General features: G+C 38.4%; 3 protein-coding genes across 3 annotated transcripts; 2 read left to right on the top strand and 1 right to left on the bottom strand.

Annotated features, from left to right (window-relative positions):
* Positions 1–573: 573 nt before the first annotated feature.
* On the bottom strand, positions 574–5,041 carry snapc3 (small nuclear RNA activating complex, polypeptide 3). Its single transcript, XM_044113350.1, has 8 exons — positions 4,770–5,041; positions 4,064–4,147; positions 3,910–3,982; positions 3,569–3,673; positions 2,913–3,062; positions 2,747–2,829; positions 933–1,199; positions 574–857 (listed from the first exon to the last, which is right to left on the bottom strand). The coding sequence occupies exons 1-8, from the start codon at positions 5,000–5,002 to the stop codon at positions 710–712; spliced, it is 1,143 nt and encodes a 380-aa protein (XP_043969285.1). The 5' UTR covers positions 5,003–5,041; the 3' UTR covers positions 574–709.
* Positions 5,042–7,479: 2,438 nt separating this feature from the next.
* LOC122829098 (tetratricopeptide repeat protein 39B-like) lies at positions 7,480–16,290 on the top strand. The gene is made up of 18 exons (XM_044113346.1): positions 7,480–7,759; positions 8,151–8,176; positions 8,901–9,005; positions 9,517–9,648; positions 10,546–10,622; positions 10,758–10,887; positions 11,094–11,199; positions 11,644–11,709; positions 11,802–11,910; positions 11,985–12,052; positions 12,830–12,889; positions 12,965–13,126; positions 13,573–13,664; positions 14,034–14,154; positions 14,228–14,339; positions 14,630–14,747; positions 15,305–15,421; positions 15,936–16,290. Exons 1-18 carry the CDS (start codon positions 7,730–7,732, stop codon positions 16,048–16,050), a joined length of 1,746 nt encoding a protein of 581 aa, XP_043969281.1. The 5' UTR covers positions 7,480–7,729; the 3' UTR covers positions 16,051–16,290.
* Positions 16,291–17,592: 1,302 nt separating this feature from the next.
* LOC122829209 (trichohyalin-like) lies at positions 17,593–19,931 on the top strand. The gene is made up of 2 exons (XM_044113580.1): positions 17,593–19,786; positions 19,860–19,931. Exons 1-2 carry the CDS (start codon positions 17,996–17,998, stop codon positions 19,929–19,931), a joined length of 1,863 nt encoding a protein of 620 aa, XP_043969515.1. The 5' UTR covers positions 17,593–17,995.
* The last annotated feature ends 168 nt before the right edge of the window (positions 19,932–20,099 follow it).

The raw sequence follows: 20,099 nt of genomic DNA, 5'->3' as shown, positions 1-20,099 counted from the left end.
ATAAAAGAAAATCTGCCCCACATTTGCTTCAAAATAAAGTTATTTTTTTAGGTTAACCTCAGAAGTTAAGAGTTTCTGACTCAATAGTCGTAACTTTTCAAATTTGTTAAATTTACTGGATTTGAAATATTTTCTTAGTGTCAGTGGTTCTTGGTGAAGCGCCCCCCACAGGCTAGGAGGGGAACAGGTTGCTCAACTAGTTCGGTTCGTTTGACAGAGTGCAGTATGAAGAGCGGCGGCCAGACAGAGGACTTTGTTTTGTTGCCTCGCATTAAGTTTAGCGTTACATTGCAATAATGTACTGATCAGTTCATGTGACATAATGAAGTCTTACGGTGGCCACCGTACGTTCTGCTGTAAGGTTTTTCCATACATGCTGATGTCTCGTTTTGAGACTCTAGGATAGAAATGCACCACAAACCAAACTGCAAAAACAAAGCAGGTCAAACATGGACTTTCCATCTTTTCCATTCCTTCGAAGATAAAAACACAAACTTTCTGTAAAAAAAAAAAATCACTTGCAGGAAAACCCCAGACTGGGATTTGAACCCGAGACCTTCTTTCTGCAAGGCATTAAATGAACTCACTGAAGTTTAATGATTTCTAACTGGAGACAAACCAGTAGAAGTCAAAATGCAGCAGTAAAAAGTAAAGTCTTAGTCAAAAAAAGGAAAATAAATCCATGTCTGTCTTCATTATGAAGCGTAAATCAGTTGAAGGCGCCTCGGTCCACGTACGGATACGCCAGGAAGTCTCCCAGTTTGTTCCCTTCCTTGTCGTAATGCAGCATCCGGAAACATTTATCGCAGAACAGACACGGGTCGCTGGGCGCAAACTGGTCCCTGGTGGTGTACCATCTACAAAAACCCAAACACAGCAGAGGTCAGAGGTCAGAGATGATGCTCAGGATGTGGCCGCTGACGTTTACGGACCTGCCGATGAAGACGTGGCAGACGGAACACTTTTGGGTCACCAAGCGGTTCTTATGGGTGAGCAGCGGGTAAAGGTCCGTGTCCAGGCAGTCGCTGCGGTGCGCCAGCCTGACGTCGGTGATGATGACGAGGTGTTCGCAGTCGCCTTGGTGACAGTAGAGGTACGGAAACCCCACCTTCACCGTCAGGTCCACCAACCGCGTGTCCTCCATTTTGGCCGAGCTGAACTGCGGGTAGTTGTGGGATTTGGCCCAGTCGATGGTCGTACTGGGTTCCCAGTAAAAGATGAAAAAAACCTCAAATTAAACAGTGAAAAAGCAGCAAAAGGTAAAAGGTCGGATGAGTCTCGTTACATCCAGGAACATTAGAAGATGCCACAATGAATGTGATTATTTTATTAAAAATATTATTTATTCTCTGTCCGGACAGAACAGATAAATCATTAAATTCAGAATGAAAAAGCCACTCATGACCCAGAGAGGATCTGTGCTTTGACACAAGTTACACCAACAATCATGAGGATGAAACCAAATCATTGTTTAATTGCTTTACAAATTATTCCTCATCATGCTGTTACAATAAGCAATAAATCAATTAATCGCATAATAAATTAAGACAAGCTCAGTTTTCATGATTTATTGTTTGTCTTCAGTCTGATGTTAAACCTTTTTTAAAAAGACAGTTTTGTTTACAGAAACTTCATAATTGATTGTATTTGTTTAATTTTTTGTTTATTTATTTTTGGATAAATAAATAAACAGTTAAATGTTCATTAGAATTTAACGTTTGTCTTTGAGAACGTGTTCTCAGATTATTTTACTTGAAAATATTATCGCTTATTTCTGGGTCAATTTATCGTCCATAAACATTTGTTTTTGTGACCGTCTCATTTCTTCTACAAACGTTTCGTTCTTGGAGTAGATTTTACTCGACAATCTTCTCAAGGACGCAGTTATCGCTGTTCCAGGTGCAAATCTATGGTGCAAATTAGTGCCAAAATTAAAACAACGGCCCTCTCGGTGCGACAAGCGGCTACGTCCATCCTGAATCGGCCCATCTCAAATCCGATTAATGATAGGCCGACAACAGTAACCTAGCAACCAGCACCAGCAAATGAAAAGGACAGAACTAGCTAGCATTGGGTTTGGAAAGGCTAACAACTAGCATGGCTAGGCTGGTCACGACCCGAGTTACTTTCTCCTTTTGCTATCCATTAGCATTGATAGGCTCTCATTAGGCTAGCACTAGCATTGGACTGGCTAGCATTAGCAGTGGATAGGTTAGTGTTAGCATTGAATTGGCTAACATTAGCCTAGGACATGCTGGCTTTAGTCTTGGAGAAGCTAACAACTAGCATGCTAAAGTCTTGGATGGCTGGCTTTGGCATGCTAATTGCCAAAGTCGCAGTTTTTCCTTTTAAAGAAAACTTTCTTTGCTGAAGTTGGCTTCCGATTGAGACTTTCCGATTTTGAAAACGGCTAAAGGCTAATTTACCAACTAATTTTTCACTACCTTGAGTGACTTTGATTTATTCTAATTTGAAAACTTCAATACTTTAAACATGGAGTAGATTATTTTGCACTAAAAGGAGAGTATTTAAAACATAGTTTGCGATTTGTGAAAGTTTCATAAATCAAACTAGATTTCAACTATTCTGCTTTAAGGATTTTTGCTGATTCTGTTTACAGGAATTTAATTCCTCCTCACATCACTGTCGCACATAAAACTAGAGCATAAACTTACTTTAGCCAGCTAGAAAGGGAATCTATTCTGACTTATTGCAATACGTTCTCATAGAAAAGCCGGAAACGGACCTGCTGATGTCCTGGCACTCTGGATAGCGCATGTCATTGTAGAAAACTCCTTCGAAGAAAAAGTAGGCCGATTTGAAAAGATCCTGAAACAAGAAGCATTAAAACACGACGGTTAGGCGGCCAATCGACTGGACCGTCCAGTGGCAGTAAATGCTCAGCTGCTCACTTTGCTCATGAAATCCGGCGCCATGTCCGGTGTGCTGCTGAACTCGCCGCACACCTGCAGGTCGCTGACGCAGCAGACGGCGTCCCGGAGGTCGGCCAGGGTGTGGGAGCCGGTCATCAGCATCGTGGTGTGGGCTCTGAGGTGGTTAAACTGGGGGATGTTGGGAGGACGGTGGCCCACAAGGTAAACACAATGCAAAAGCCACAGTGCAAGTTATGCTAAAACGGATGCGAAAAAATTAGGATGAAATTGCTAGCATAACCTCTGTAGCATCATGAATCCATTTCACCATGATTTCTGTTTTATACCACAACAGAAGTCATGATAATCGTGCTAGCATAGCTTCTGTATTAGCATAAATTTTAGGATAAATTTAGTTTCATTACAAAACAGAATTTGTGATGAGACACTAAAATGGAAACTTCTGCTTCAGCATAATTTTTATTTTAGCATAAATCTTTTTCTAGCAAAACTTGGTAGCATACCTTCCGCTTTAGCTTAGCTTCTATTTTACCAATACTTCTAATGTGGTTTTTATTGTGGCTTTTGCGGTTTGTTGACCCTTCTGGGCTGCCGTAGAGGGGAAATGTCAGCCCCACAGAGGAACCATTCAGGGATAAATGTGACGATGTGACAAAATAGAGATAAAAACTCACTTTCTCCACAGTACTGGGGAAGTAGATATTGATAGTTAGAATGAGTTCGCCTTCAGGGAGCCGGTTAGCCTCGGTCTCTGGTAGCCTTCCAGCAGTCAGGCGGTCCTGGAAATCATTCAGAGGAAACAAACCATGAACTTTCATTCTGTTGCTAAGGTTCTGATTTGGAATATATAAATAAATTAATCTCTGACATATTCTCTCTCAATTTTGACTTCTAGCAAATCAAAGTAGTTTGGATTACTTTAACCAACCTAAAACAAGAGGATTTTGGTCTGATTTAACAGCAGACAGTGAGAAGCTCTGTGTTATGATGAACACAAATCCTTCAGTTCACCCACCAGCTCATCCACGTAGAGGTCATGTCTGTTTTTGGTACGTTTCTGAGGTTTGTTGTTCTGCTTTTTTCTGTGCCTGTCAGTGAAAACAACCAGAGTCATCCTGCTGGGGAATCCAGACAGTAACTGGAACTGAAGAAATGGGAACCGTTCTCACATCAGAGTCTTTAGTGTCGAGTTCAGAGGGACGACTTCCGGGTCGGGCTCCTGATCTCCAGAATGGCAAAGAAGCGAGTCGACACTGCAGCCGGAAAACAGGAATTTAAAACCTTTGAATTTGTTACCTATGGACTGAAATATCTCACTTTTTATTGCTGATTGTTTTGGTTATGATTAGAGCAAATAACTAAACTCATTTGGCTTTAAGAAAATGTTAATGGTAGCATAAATCTAAAAAAATATTAACACCTTCAGTTTGAATTACTGCATCAATGAGGGGGATGGAGGCGATTAGCTTGTGCCTAAGTAACTTAACTTTTATTTTTTGTTTGTGAACCCAGCTGTGGTCAAACCTGTACAATGTTCCTTTTTCCTTCCACTCAACTTTCCACTGAGAGGATTGAACACAGCACTCTGTGAGCAGCCAGCTTGTTTAGCAATAACTTTTTGTCTTCCCCGTCAGCCTGTGAGCCACAACTCAACATTTCAATATGAAAAATGTGTTTTTATTTGCTCTGTTATGTAATGTTCTAATTATTGAAAGAGTGAATTTGGGGGTTTAATTAGCTCGTAAGCTAATCTAAGCGATGTGAAATGATCAAAAGAAGCTAAATTAAAGCCACCCAAAGGGCTGGGATTGGACCTTTGATATCAGAACCTTGGGTGGGAACTGTTTGGTGTTCGGACCCGTTGGTGCCACCGACCTGCAGACGGATCTGAGTTCAGTCATGGTTTCCTCTCCGACCCCCATCACCGCAGCGAAGCGAGCTTCAAACGAGCTCTGGTCTCCCGGCTGGAAGGAAAAGTCTTCCGGCTTCAGTCTTTTCAGCCACTCGTCCCGGAAGGAGCCGATGTGAAAAGGTGTGGAGTTTAAGTTCATAAATTCATCATACGGGATGCTGCTGCTCGGTTCTACCGGTTGTTCGGACGCCGCCATGTTTTCAGCGACGGCAACAAACGCGTCCCCGGGCTTTTAAAGCAAACCCGCGCAGAGGCTTGTGGGTAATGTAGTTCTGTGGTTTCTGTGTGGTTTATTTTTACAGGTTTTCAGATCATCACCTTCCTAAACGTCCAATTACCACATAGAAAAGTGTTTGCTGTGTTTAATGGGTTAATTCCAGTAAATACAGCATGTCACATATTAATCTAATGAAATTATTTTTGGTTTAAGATCAATAAAGTGTTTTTAATTAAATTTAAATTTGAGTGAACGCAACTTATTTTAGCTCAGTGAATTAGTAATGTGATGTCTCTCTTGACCAGTAGGGGGCAGTAATGTAAAATCGATCAATCAATAAAACTGCGTCAAAAGCAGAAAAAGCAGTTTAAACCGGATAAATTCCGCAACTTTCCGAGTCCCTTTTCAGCGTAAATTTAGTTGGCTTTCGCATTATTCCAGAGTTTATCAGTTTTTGACAAAAGTGTGATTTTTTAATTCCAAAATCACTTTTGGTTAAAAGTGACTAAGGGCATTACTTTAGAAAGGTGACAACATGTAAAATTGTTTGGAAAAACAAAATTTAATTCTCGAACTGACTCTTGAACTGTGTTATTTAGAGTTCTGGTGATGATTTAAAAGTCAGCTAAGAAGAACCCAAACAGAACAACCAATCTGTATTTTGTTAGCTAGATTCTTCAATATGTCTGCTTAATGTTTAGCACAGCAATATTAAGATTGCATTATTTGCACTTCCAACTGTATCTTATCAGCCAAGTTGGACATATGAAACAGCCTTTATTAGCAAAAATGGTTCAATTTGAATATACACAATATGGAGAGCTTCATTGTCATTTAAGTTCTCCATATTTATGAATACTGTCACTCTTGGTTCAGTATTTATAAAATCACCTATTTGTGGATTTTTCTGGAGAATGTAGCTCCAAATTATTCTAGGAAAATTAGCCTGATCACAGATTTTTTTTATTTGTAAAGCATATCTAAAACATTAGAAAGGAAATCCAGCTTTGGAAGCTGAAATACCCACTAGCGATGCTAGCTGGCATGCCGTTTGTTAGCTGTTGTTTAGAAAACAGCCAATCCAGGATCATCATTCATTTCCTTGACACTGATTGGCTTTTTGTCGGCAGTTGCAGTCCCTAATTATTGTGAATATCAAAGGTCCATTATGCTAATTCTAGGTAGCCTAAATAAGCATAAAAAAAATCAAATTTATTCTACGCATCCAACCATTATCTGACTTAATGGAATTCAGTTGCTTATTTCTGAATGGTCTAATTCTGGTCTTTTAAATTGAACAGCCGTCCAGCAGCGGGACGGATGAAGACATTTAAAACCAGTCATGAACTTATCTTCCTGGGGGTTTTTTTGGCCGGAAATCTCCAGCAGGTTACGTCAGAGAAAGTGCAAAGGGCACCGTGGCAGAATGAATGACAAAACCACTGGAAATAATTGTTTAGGCTGATGCATCACATGCCAGCAGATAGTCAGATTTTATGGAAAACTCTAAGCAGCACAAACGGTCTGTTACGGTTACACGGGTGATATTCAGGAGACTGGTTCCTTAAGGACTCAAAGTTTTCCAGGGTCAGGCTTTTTTCCTCCTGCTCTTTCCACCCACTGGTACTCTGCTTTTTCTTTTAATTTGTCAAGTCAAACAGCAAATCTTTAAAGTGTTTTGGTGCTAAGCTGTTCAGTGATTTACAAACTGACAGTATTTTAAAGTCTCTGAACTACAGGGAGCCAATCAATGTGACTAGATCCTGCTGAGACATTAGACCTGTAATCCTGTAAATGTTCTTCAGGTGATATTTGAACTGAAAACTAGAAGAAAAATACTTGGTAAGATTTTGTGTTTTTGCAGTGTTCTGCATCAGATTGTGCATGTTTTAGTGCTTCACACAGCAAAAATCAAAATCTTACCAAGTATTTTTGGTCTAGTTTTAATGCAAATATCTTAGTCTACTTGAAATAAGAAAAAACTAACTTAAAAGTAACTTTTCAAAAAGAAATAGAGGCTTGTTTTAAGTAAATTACTCATTAATATTGTTGAAAATGTCAAAGATTATTTCACTGACAACGTGGGAAAAATGTTTTGTAAGTGAAATAATCTGCCAATGGAACTGGTAGGAATTATTGATTTAAAGTTAACTCTTGTTTCTTGCTGAAGTTACTTGTAAGTTATTTTTGTCTTATTTCAAGTGAACTAACATGTTTGAACCAGAAACTAGACAGAAATACTTGGAAACATTTTGTGTTTTTGCGGGGAGGACGGTGCTCCAGGTTATACCGACCTTTCATCCCAGTCATTCATTCTGAGTAATTTTACGCATGGTTTCCCCTTTTAAAAGTCACTGAATATTTTTTACTCACTTCTCAATAGTTGGTATTCTTTAAAAGGTTTTTTCCCTCAAGCTAGAGAACAAACCCTTCATCATTAACACCCTGTATTAACAATGTTTCATTCACATTTTATGTCTTAGACATTTTAAATCTGCTTTAATTTTGCCTTTTCGTCAGAGTAATCCTGAGCAGCAGCTCCAACCTTCGCTTCGCTCAGTGGGCTGAGTTTGTTGGCTGGGAGCCACGCCTGGCATCGAAGATCCCGTTAAAAAGCTCGACTCAAACTGTTTGTTTTCTCTCCAGGGTTCTGACCGGGAAGACGTCCGTCTCTTTGTGTCTCTTTTCATTCGTTCCTCAGCTCAAATGGAGATGAACAATGGTGCAATCAAGGAGGTGAATTTTCATTTTTGAACAAAATCAATATTAATGTTTGCATTTGCATTACTTTTGCCAAATTCTTTTAAAAAGATAGAGTATGATTTCTATAGGTAAATTAAATTTTGTTTCATTATCTGCATGAAAGTACAACAGTGTTTTAGGGCCTTGGAGACATAAAAAGAATAAGGAGGAGTAAATTTCTACCAAAAAACTCAGGTTATTTTTTAATCTAAGTAATAAATTTCTAGAAAAACATGTAAATAATAATAATAATAATCTCAAAATGAGTTTTCTTTCTACAATGGTCTTAATAAACCATGATAGAAAAAAACTTTGCACCGTTTTAATGCCACATTTTGATAGTTTAGACTAAATCTCTTAATTTTGTGTTTTTCTGGGTTTTTAGATGGACGTGGATCACATAGATGAAGAGTAAGTAGAGTTTAATCTATTTTAATCCAATTAATCCGATTTAATGTAATCTCAAATTTTGCAACAAACTAAATTCTTTACTATACTCTCTTGTTTTCTCTATAACCCTTTTTTTATCTTTCTGAAACTTTTTGAGTTTTTATTTGGGATTTCGCTGCTTTTTCAGTAATTTGATAAATGCAAAACTTTCAGCAAAATATGAGAGGTCAGCTCTGGAGTAAAAGCTGTGACTAAATAACGGCTTAACAAAATTAAGAGAAAAGAATCATACGGATCAGAACGTGAGATTATCTGGACCGTTGCTCTCCTGAAGGAGAATCTGTGAAAAAAACCTTCAGCATGTTTATTTACACAAATTTCCCTCTGACAAAAACACAACAAGAACATTAGATTAATAAAGCCAGCTGGCTCATAATAAAACAAAACAGATCAGAGAAAAATAATTCAGAATTCTGAGGAAATAAGTGAGAATTTAAACCATGATAGAAAAAAGATATTTTTTCTATCATGAAATATTTTTCAGGTTTCAGGTTTGAAAGTCAAAATTCTGTGAAAAAAATCAAAATTCAGATGAAAAATTCTGAAAAAACAAGTCAAAAATCCCCCCCAAAAAAGAAGAAAAGTCAATAATTCTGAGTAAATAAACATCAGGATTCAGAGGGAAAGATGAAGATGTGAGGTTTTTTGGAAATGTTTGATTTTCTCTGTGGGATTCTGCTTCCAGCCCCGGTGAACTGGACCTGGAGGCGGCGCTGGAGGAATGTAACGTCGCCCTGCATCTGTTTCTGAACAACCGGTTTGCAGACGCTCTGAGTTCACTGGAGCCGCGGTGAGTCTCTGACGTTCACCAGAACGTCAGAGCATCTTTCAATAAAACGGGAATAAATCAGAAATCCTGTTTCAGGTCGGAAGATTTTTGAGTTCTTCTGGAAACTACATCTCAGCAGCAACTTTAGGAAAAGAGAGGATTAAATACCCCAAAAACTAATCTGACTTCAGTCTCAGAGTTCTGAGAATAAAGTCGAAATTCTTAGAAAAAAAAACATAATTTTGAGGAAATAAGTCAGAATTCTTAGAAAAATAGAATTTCCTTATTATTTAGACTCTTTAAATGCTTTTTAATGCAGTAAAAGTTTTAAATCCACAACCCATGATTTTTTTATACAGACTGAAAAACTAAATCAATTAACAGAACTAATTGATTTCCTTCATGACAACAAGCAAAAAGAAAAACGATGCAAAAATGTAAACTGACTTTCATTTCTTACACATTTAACAGTTTTCCTTTTCTTTAAAAATCCCATTTGATCCTATTTTACTGAAGCGTTTGTGTCCTCCAGAAAGAGCCACAGCATGTATCATGCTATGGGCTACAGCAGCATCCTACTGATGCAGGCTGCTATGACCTTTGACCCCAAGGACATGGATGTTGCCATGGCGTCACTGAAGGAAGCTCTGCACACCTGCCAGAGGTAAAACTTGAAAAACACATCAGTATATTTTATTTATGGATTGATAACAGATTAACACATTTCTCCATTCGTGTCTCATCCATGTGTTTATATCACTTTTTATGCATTTGTTGAAAATCTGAGCCTCACATCCTCATTTTTCATGAGGTTTTCCTCATAAATTTCATTTTTGTGGTTTTGTTTTTGTGTCACTAATCTGAGTGTGCATAGATTTATGAGAACAAACAATAATTTGTGGTGTTGAATCTTAATATCTCACACTCTGTTAAATTTAACATCACTGCTCCTCGTGTATGGAAGACCAATCAAGCCAAAAATGCATGAACTTTCACGTGTTTTTCATACGCAAAGCAACTGAGTTCACAACTTAAAGCAAATGAACGACAGCAGAGCGAATCATTTTATCCAATCAGCACATTAACTGGATGAAAAAGAACCAATCACAACCAAGAAGTCAAAATATTCAAAGTGACAGACTTTACAAAACAAAAACTCAGACTTGATATTACAAATCATTTAATTTCATTGTTTTACTGACTTCATAGTCAGTGTTTTTGTCACTTTGGAGGAAAAGTTACATGTATTTATAGGCTTGATGTGTGATTTTGGATTCTCTCTATTAATATTACATAAACTGAAAGAAAATTAAATGCAACTGAATGTTATGATTTTAATCACTCAAAACGTTTTATGCAGTTTTCCCCTCTGTGCACACAACATTAAATCCACTTTCACTAATTTTACAACAAAATAAGTTCATTAATTGGCTGAACAACTAAAGAAGCAGCTTAATAATTATAGTAGTTTTAAAAAGGGATCACATTTAAATATCTTGCCGTTTTGAACATTTCCATAGTATTGTGATGTTTTACAACCCAGTCTTGTTTCCCAACTTAGATTTCGGAGGAAAACTGGAATAATGGAGAGTTTAGCCAGCTTATGGCATGGGCAGCCTGCTGAGAATTTGACAGAAGGTGAGTCTTGCTTTGATTTCTGAAAGAAAATTATTTTAGCTAAATGTTGTGTTATTTCTGCTGGTATCTAGCAGAAGATGCACCAGTTGAACTGTAGCTGTGGTTAACGTTTAGTTTTGTGCCTGTTTTTCACAGAGGAGATGCACGCTGAGCTGTGCTACGCCGAGGTCCTGATGCAGAAAGCAGCGCTGACGTTCCTGGATGAAAGCGTCATCAGCTTCATCAGAGGAGGGATGGGAATGAGGAACAGTTATCTCATCTACAAGTAAAATAAACATGAAATTAGTGGTGAACTGATTGGTTTATCAAAAAGTCTGCATGATATCAATTTTGTTTTGTTTGAAAAGTTGTTAACTACAACAACAAAGTCGCTAAGTCAGCAGCATTAGGGTCTATTTATCAACGCAGCCTGAAATCTTTATCATTTTAGTTCGATTGTGTTGATATTCAGACATGATGTTTTCAAACTAGGAACTGCCAGGCTATGGAAAATGTAATAGAAGATGGAGAAAAGGAAAGGAGCACACATATTCATTTTCGAGGTGGAGTCAATATGGGCATCGGATCATTTAATCTGGTAAGAAGTAAAAAAATGTCAAACAATTTTAATCAGTACTTTAAACTACTCTTCATTTATCTGGACGTATCATGCAAATGTAAATGATTAAGGTCATTTTAAGTTGTTGCGAAAGAGCTCTGCTGGGGTTGCTAGGCAACAGGCTGAGGTTACTAGGTGAGGGGCAGTTACATTCAGAAGGTTCTTGAAATGGCTCAGTTTGCAGATGTCAAAAAAAATCTTATTTTATTGTAAAAAAAACAACCTGCTGGATTATTTAAAAAACTGTTTTAGAAGCAGTTGAGACCCAAATGGAAGCATAAAAATGTTTATAAAATTTATTTAAGCTTGAGAGGTTTTGGGAAGTTTTAACTGATTCTCCAAACAGAAACTAGATGTTATGAAGCTGCATTTGTCCCAGTGAATCCAGAGTAACCAGCATGTTTCACTTGTTGTTTTGATCAGATCCTGTCCATGCTTCCATCCAGAGTCCTCAGGCTCATGGAGTTTCTGGGATTCTCTGGAGACAGGGTAGGAGACGCCACTCTGTCTGTTCGCTTTGCGATGTCACCATTACCGCATTAAAAAGGTTTTTTAATAAGTTTCTACAATCCGCTTTGCAGGAGTTTGGTTTGTCTCAGCTGAGAGAGGGGGCAGCCAGTAACAGCCTGCGCTCCATCCTCAGCACCTTGACTCTGCTCATGTTCCACCTCTACATGAGCGTCATTCTGGGTGAGAAAACGTTCCTCATGTGAAGCAGAACCTCAGATTACTGGAGCCTGGAAGTGACTTTAACGCTCCTTCAGGTACCGGTGAAGGAAACCTCGCTGAGGCTGAAGCTCTGCTCAAACCGTACACCGACAAGTTCCCCAGCGTAAGAAACGCTCCACCAAATGGACAGAAATATAAATGAAGGTTTCCATTTCTGCTCATTTATTATAGGATAGTACACCACATAACTCAACACATTCACTGCAAAAACAAAAAATATGCAAAAACAAAAAATATTGCCAAGTAATTTGGTTTAGTTTGTGCTGCAAATATCTTCGTACACATCAAATAAGACAGAGCTAACTCTGTAACTCCTTATTATTGATTTTAAAAAGTACAATATTTACTGGCAGATCATTTAACTTACACCAAGATAATTTTCCCATGTTATAAGTGAAATACTCTGTCAGTGGAACTGGTACTTTTTCATCAATATTATGGAGCTTCAGACTCCAAAAGTTGAACATTTGCAAGAAGAAAATCTCAGACACTTTGAGATTAATCACAGAATTTATATTAGAAATTGACTTGTAAATTTTCACAGCTCCAAAAGTCTCAAATTGGCAAGAAAAGTCAGTTTCAATTTGTAGCTCCAAATTTTTTTCTAGAAAATTTTTGATTGATTTAGAGTTTATTTCTGGCAATTTTTTTGACTTTATAACCTTAAAGTCCTCAAGTTTTTCTGGAAAATGAGAGTTTTTGGCAGAAATCTTGTCCTTTTTTCTATTTACAGTGAAATCTATTGTGGAATTATAATTTTTTTATGTGAATCTATATTTTGTTGTACAACCAGTAGTATTGAGAGAAATGGCAACTTTCCTTATTCCTTTCACTGTAAAGTATTTTTCTCTGGGTTGAGTCTGAGGGGTTTTCCCCGCAGGGAGCTCTGATGCTCTTCTACACGGCCAGGATCGCTGTGCTGAAAGGGAACTTCACATTTGTGAGTGTTTATTGTCTGACTGTAAATGAAGGCCAGTAAATGAAGCCAGTTTTCAGAGTTTTCTCGACTCTGCAGGCTCAGGACCAATTTCTGGCCTGCATAGCGACACAGGAGGAATGGCGTCAGATCCACCACCTCTGCTACTGGGAGCTGATGTGGGCGTACTCCTTCGAGCAGAACTGGACCGAGGCGTATCGATACGCCGACCGCCTCTGCAAGGAGAACAAGTGGTCACAGGTACCTGCGCTCTCTTCTGCAGCGGTTGGCAGAAACCTGTAAGTGTGCATTACTGCCACCAACTGGACTGGAGTTCGGACTGAAGCAATGCAGAAAACAAAAAAATAAAATAAATTAAAAAGGGAAAAATGTCTTTCTACAGAAAAGGATTTGGGTCGCTAAAAAATTCTGACTTTTCCTTCACAATTCCGAATATTTTTTTTTGGAATTCCGGGTTTAAACTCAGAATTGAGATTTATTTCCCCCCAAAATTTGGACTTTTCTAAAATTTTCTCAGAAATTGGACTTTTTAAAGACATAATTCAGATTTTTCTCTGACTTTCATCTCAAAAGTTTGAAAACTCAAATCCACCAAAAGGAATTCATGCATATCTGACCATCAGTCTCGTCATTTTGATTCACATTTCGTTGACTTTGCTCATTTTAAAGTTGCTGTTTTCTCGCAGGCCACGTATGTATTTCAGAAAGCCGCCATCTTGAGCATGCTGCCAGAGGAGGAAGTCGCCAAGATGGGAGAAAATGTCGTGGCGCTATTCAGGTGAGTAAAGAAACGAGTGATGTCTTAGCATAAAATAAGATTAGATGTGATTCATTTAAAATATTAATTATTTCCTTATAATTAAAAGAGGATATTTTGTTGCAAAATTGTGTCATCTGGTAATAAAGTCATAATATATTAACTGATAATACAATTTTTCATAGCTGTAAACTCAGACGGGATGGAGTCATAAATTAATGTAACAATTATTGAACAGTAAATAAAAAACCTAAATGTTGACGTTTCTTTTTGAATTTTGTAGCATTTTCTGTGGGCTTGCTGTTTCCCCTAATAAGATATTCCCACTAGAAACAAGACAAAAATAGATTTTGTGTTTTTTTGTTTGGCTAAATGAGCGTCGGGTTGCAGGCAGGTGGACAGCCTCAGATTAAGGATTGCGGGGAAATCGATTCCAACCGAGAAGTTTGCTGCCAAGAAGGCCCAGAGATACGCGTCGCCGAAGCCGCTGAAGCTCGTGGTTCCTGCTTTGGTGAGAACCCGTTCAGCGCCGCCCAGTAAAAACTGGAAGTCTGTTTTGTTCATCACAACAACCTTCCTCACAGGAAATGATGTACGTATGGAACGGCTTCACGGTGGTCGGGAAGCGACCGGAGCTGACCGAAGGCATCTTGTTGACTCTGGAGGCGGCAGAAGAGCAGCTGAGGAACGATCCAGGTGAGACAACTGAAAAAAAGAAACAAAAACCGATCAACATGTAGGCAGGACTGGTTCTTCTCGACCAGTCAAAGGTTCTTCCACCTCAAAGGAATAATAATAGAAAGATTAAAATAAAATCAAGCAATGAAAGTTGCCTGATTTTGTTGTAGAAAATGTAAGAATTGTGAGAATAAGTGAAATTTCTGAGAGAAAAATCTGAATTTTGGGGAAACTAATCTGACAAACCTCCTTCTGCCCTCCCAAAAACTGGGCTGAAAATGCAAACTAAAAGCCTGTGTGATGTGCAGATCCATCAGAGTTTCACACAGACGACGCGTGTGTGGTCCAGATGCTGAAGGGTTTGTGTTTGACGCAGCTGGGGCGGCTGGTTCAGGCGGAGATCTGCTTCAACTTTGTGATTTCCAGGTGAGTTCAGGGCAGCAGCAACATCTCTGGCTCCTCAAGCCTGCAGGCCATCAAACGTTTACAGCAGAGAAAAATCTCATGAGAGAAAATAAACTACAAGTTTAGTTTGAAAACTATTTAATACAAGATTTAATAGTCCTGCCATGAAAAATTTACAACCTCCTATAAGTTAACTTAAAATTTTCCAATGAATTTGAAACATTTTAAGGCCTCAGTTTCAGATACACAAATAAGAGACACTGTTTGTTTCTTTCACTAAAAACCTTTTGTGTGGACTTTATCTACAATTAGTAGCAAAACTTGATTAAAAATTTTAAGAGTTAATTCCAGCATTACATATCAACAAAAGAAAAAGCAACATTTTCTATTCAGAAACACTTTTTGCTGCTAAATTATTGAATAGTCAGACATTTATCAGATTGGTACCAAATGCTATTCTATCCATTCAGCTTTCCAGTTTTTCAGAAACTCCTGATTATTCATGGAACGGATTTGAACAAATTCTTCTTATACTGCCAATAACTCTGCCTGTTGTTGTTTCTTTCTTTTTGCTGCAGTGAAAAGGACATCAAGCATGACACCTACCTGGTGCCGTTTACCATGTATGAGCTGGGTTTGCTGCACAAGCTGAAAGGGGACTTTAATACGGCCATCACAGTCATTGAAAATGCAAAGTATGTGTTGTCAAATGTTTCTTTCAAATAAACTGACCCAACGCTTCAGGTGAAAACCTTTCACTAATACGCTCAATCTGAACAATGCATATGGCAGGCCAATTTAACATGAAGTCAGTTTCGTCTGACAATCTGTAATTATATTCCTGTGATTTCCCGTGTAGATAGAAAAAAAGAAGAGTAAATTTCTGCCCAAAACACTCTGAAATCTTTAGACAAATCAGTGGAAAAAACAGAAATGTCAAATTGTTTGACTTACAAAACTCAGAAATTTCTGTTTTTTCTAGAAAATTTCTTAGATTTATCTCAAAATTTCTGGTCTTTTCTAGAAAATGTTCAACTTTCTACTCAGAAAATTCCTTGCTAAGAAATTCCATGCTTTAGCAAATTTCTAATATTCATCTAAAAATAATTTCCTAGAAAATGTTTGCCTTTTTAAACCCATAAATGTTGTTATTTTTCTAGAACACTCCCACAGTTGGAACAAAGGGCTAACAGGTGGTTTTATTTGCAGGATGAACTACAGAGACTACAGCATGGAGTCCAGGCTGCACTTCCGCATCCATGCAGCTCTCAACACCATGGGCTCCTTCCAGGCCAAACTTCCTCCTTCTCGCACGCCGGCTTGAAAGACCAACAACGGGAGGAGAGCGGACCTAGAATGTTTTCGCTTTCTTTTTTGTTGCAGCAGGTCTTAGAGTTTCACTTATGTGTAATTTATACATTTTTAACTGTAAAAATGTTATTTAACATAGTGGACCCTTGTATATTTGTGGTCAGTATTGACGAATTCCCCTATTCACACATTTTTCTGGGAAAAATTCAATCAATCAATCAAATTTTATTTGTATTGCACATTTCAGCAGCAAGGCATTTCAAAGTGCTTTACATCAAATCAAACATAGAAACACAATGCAACATAAAATCAACAATCAAAACAACAATCAATTCAGCTATTTACACATTTTTTTGAAGAGCTTCTCTAAATTATTCCTGAAAAAACCAAATCATGTTAGCTGATACACTATCAGGTGCTGTTTGCAAAGCAGCCAATCCAGGAGCGCCACTAATTTTCCTTGATGCTGATTGGCTGAACCCCGAAGAGCCTAGATATGGACACCAGCTTCTGGGTGGCGCTGAAATAGTTTCCAGTGTGTGTATTCATGCAAATGAAGGTATATTTGGTGTACATTGAAACAGGCAGCAATGTTGATGTATTATACTAATATGTGACAGTTTACATTCTTAATATTTCAATTTAATTTTGTGAGTTAAGTTATCAATGCTTTTGACGAATACATTTATTTGTGACTGTAAGGCAGTGAAGTGTTTTAAAAATGACAAAATGGAAAAACCGTGGAGCCTTTCCTGCATGTTGAAGTCATTTCTTTCAGATCAGTTATTATTGAGGTTGCTAATCAATTTAGGGTTGAAACAATAATCAGAATAATTATACATGATTCGATTATTGTAATATTGATTATTGTAATTTGCTGAAAGAGTACCGCATTCAGAGCAGTGAACTTAGGATGTTTCATATCAGTCAATATCAATACTTATTGATTAGTTTTCTTTTGTTTTAATCGTCTGAAAAGCTGCCAAACTGATAGTGTGACCTTTCCTGTTTCATCCAGTTTTCACTCCACACTGTTGTTTTTTATTTTTGAGCAGTCATGAGGCACGGTGAGAAAAACTTGAGAAAATATTTATAGATAAATAAAAAAATTACATTATGGGGGAAGAAGCCATCTTTAATCAGTTTCCTTCTTCAAGCCTTCGGTCAGAGGTTTATTAAGAAACGTTGTAATACAGACTGCTACAGGAGATCCTCCCTGCCCTCAGCATTTACAACTCTGAAATCTTACATGAGTTACAACAACATTTCATTTCTCTCTGGAATTTGCAATGTATTTTTATTTGATTTGATTGACTTTCATTCTGCCTGATTTGATGTTGAGTTATAGTCCATAACCGATTAATAAAAGATCACATTTAACATCATATATTAGTGCGAATATCATAAAAATTCCTTACAAATATTTCTAAATTTGCACCACAATATCTGTGATGTTGATTGCAGAAAACCACAAAAACAATCCTGGATGGACTGATTATTGTGAAAAGATGTTCAATATTATGTTATTTTAAGAAACACTTATTGAATGCTGAAACACCTATATATTGATATTTTAACAACTGGATTGTTTTTTATCGGTACGTTCTGGAGCAACAGGCCCTTTATGAACATTCAGGGTTTTGATTTTGCTCCAAATGGAAATGAGTTTGATGCCCTGATATCTGGGATAAAAACAAGAGAATCCTGGACTATTTTGAATGTAAACAAGAATAAAGAGTGAGATATTTGGTGGTGGAATGATGTCACACCGCCAGCGAAGGAAGACTCTGTGATGTCACTGGCGATGCAGGCTGTGATGTCATCAACTGTAGAATTGTATGCAACACAATTCTGCATATTTTTCATTGCTTGCAATAACACTGACCAGTTCAGACGTTCGCGAAGCTCTTTCAGGTAATTTACCAATCGACAATTTTACTGATTGTATTTAGGAGAAAATGTCTCATCACACACCGAGATACCAGAGAGGAACGATGGGACCCCAGGCGAGAAGGGGAGGCCAGGAAAACCGAGAAGGCAGGTTCCCTCCTGAACACCCGGATGACTTACATGAAGAAATCCAAAGACTGAGCCGCCTTCTGGAAATGGAGAGAGCCAGAAGGTTTGAAGAAAACCAAAGACTGGCCCACCTGGAGGAGGAACTGGAAGAGATGAAACTCCAGTTGGAAAGACAGACAGATGTCAAAGAGACGCTGATCAGCCAGGCTGACAATGCAAAGATGGAACTGGAGAGACTGGAGAGATACAGCGATCCAGAAATCATTAAAGCTGTCATCATTGCTGCCCAGGCTTACAAGCATGTAAAAGACATGAATAAGAAGTCATTACAGCAGGAATATGTGGATTTAAAGGTGGCCCACCTCCTCAGCCAGAAAGCACTGTTAGATGAAATACATGATGAGAAAGGGAAAAGTCAGGCACTCCAAGAAGAACTGGACCAACTGCAGACTTCCTACGAGGAGCTGAGCTCCGAGTACGAAGGAGACGATGCTCTGCTGAGGCAGGAGGCCGAGAAACAAACATTTAATGAAGAACAGCTGAGAGAGGAACAACGACTCCTGGAGACCCTGAGAGCTGAGAAGGAAGACATGTTCAAAGAAATGTCCCAAAAGATCGCAGTCCTGCAAGAGAGTGAGAAACATTTGCAGGAAGAACTGATTCAGCTCAGACATTCATATGATGAACTGAACTATAAATATGAAAATGAAGTTTCTGGACTAGAGGAAGACTTGGAAATATACCAACAGAAGATCCAGCAGGAGGAAACGGCTCTTTCTAGAGAGAAGAAAGAGAATCTCATCCATGAAATTAACTATACTGCACTACTAGAACGAGTGGAAAAACTTAATTTTCAGTTAGTTCAGGACAGAAAAAGCCAAATGAAGAAATCAGAGGAGGACAAGGCACTACTAGAAAACCTGAGAGCTCAGAACGCCGTCCTCCAAGAAGACGCCAGGAAAGAGATTAAATTCCTGCAAGAGAGAGAAAAACTTCTGCACAAAGAATTAAATCAAATCAGAGTTTCTTACAATGAGCTCAACAGCAAATACGAAAGAGACGTTTCTGGACTAACGCAAGATGTGGAAAGATTTCAGCAGGAGGTGAAACAAGAAAAAGAGGCCAGCTTAGAAAGAGAGAAAGAGAATCTGCTGCTCATCATCCAGCTGAGAGCTGAGAAGGAGGAGCTCTCCCAGAAAACATCAGGAGAAATCACAATCCTGCAGAAGAGGGAGGAGCAGATGATCCATGAACTGGATCAAGTTCAAGTTTCATACGAGGATCTAAAACGTAGATATGAAAGAGACGTCATAGATTTACAGCAACAGGTTGCAACAAACCAGCAGCAGATAAAAGATCATCTGGAGAAATCAGAGGAAGACAAGACTCTTCTTGGAGACCTGAGAGCCGAGTACACCATCCTTAAAGAAAACACAACGGCACAGATTAAAATACTACAAGACCAGGAAAGGAGCGTCCAGGCTGAGCTGCAGAAGGTCAAAGGTTTGAACCTGGAGCTGAACTGTCAATATAAAACCGAAGTCACTGCATTGAAACACCAAGCAGAACAAGACCAGCAGGAGATCCGTTGTCTGAGAAATAATTTGGAGAGAGCAAGAGAGGATCTACTGCAGCCCAACAGTCTGAGAGATAAGGAAGAAGATTTACACCTAAAACCCATCAGAGTTTCCCAACAGATGGAAGAAGACTCTCAGAACCAAGTGGACCCGGTAAAAGTCTTGAGTCCAGAGGTTTCTTTAGAGGAGGAACTGTCAGGTGAACCTTTATCTGGTTGTTCCACAGATCCTGAACCCTCAGGAGAGACAGAGATCACTACAGAAACCATCCTGGAGATCTGGACCATCCAGATATTAAAACAATTCAGGATGGAAAAAAGAAAAAGTCAAAAATTTTATTTTGGAAAACAGTCAGAAACCTGCTGCGACTGAAAAAACCAAAGAAAAAACCAAAGAGTGAAGATGATCAAGAACAAGTCTGATGTTCTTGATATTCAGAGAAGGAGTCAGACGTGCAGGAGACGAA

This window comes from Gambusia affinis, linkage group LG04, assembly GCF_019740435.1.
Source record: "Gambusia affinis linkage group LG04, SWU_Gaff_1.0, whole genome shotgun sequence".
NCBI classification, from domain to species: domain Eukaryota; kingdom Metazoa; phylum Chordata; class Actinopteri; order Cyprinodontiformes; family Poeciliidae; genus Gambusia; species Gambusia affinis.
This window is presented reverse-complemented; position numbering and strand designations above follow the sequence as displayed.

Bases quoted from the DNA above. Each gene is read 5' to 3' on its own strand.
- LOC122829209 (XM_044113580.1), top strand. From the start codon at position 17,996: ATGTCTCATCACACACCGAGATACCAGAGAGGAACGATGGGACCCCAG. The intron at 19,787-19,859 runs GTAAAAGTCTTG...GTTGTTCCACAG, and splicing joins CTCAGAACCAAGTGGACCCG to ATCCTGAACCCTCAGGAGAG.
- LOC122829098 (XM_044113346.1), top strand. From the start codon at position 7,730: ATGGAGATGAACAATGGTGCAATCAAGGAG. The intron at 13,665-14,033 runs GTGAGTAAAGAA...GTCGGGTTGCAG, and splicing joins AATGTCGTGGCGCTATTCAG to GCAGGTGGACAGCCTCAGAT. The intron at 14,340-14,629 runs GTGAGACAACTG...TGTGATGTGCAG, and splicing joins GCAGCTGAGGAACGATCCAG to ATCCATCAGAGTTTCACACA.
- snapc3 (XM_044113350.1), bottom strand. From the start codon at position 5,002: ATGGCGGCGTCCGAACAACCGGTAGAACCGAGCAGCAGCATCCCGTAT. The intron at 3,674-3,909 runs GTGGGTGAACTG...AATGATTTCCAG, and splicing joins ACCTCTACGTGGATGAGCTG to GACCGCCTGACTGCTGGAAG. The intron at 2,830-2,912 runs GTGAGCAGCTGA...TTCTTGTTTCAG, and splicing joins CGCCGGATTTCATGAGCAAA to GATCTTTTCAAATCGGCCTA.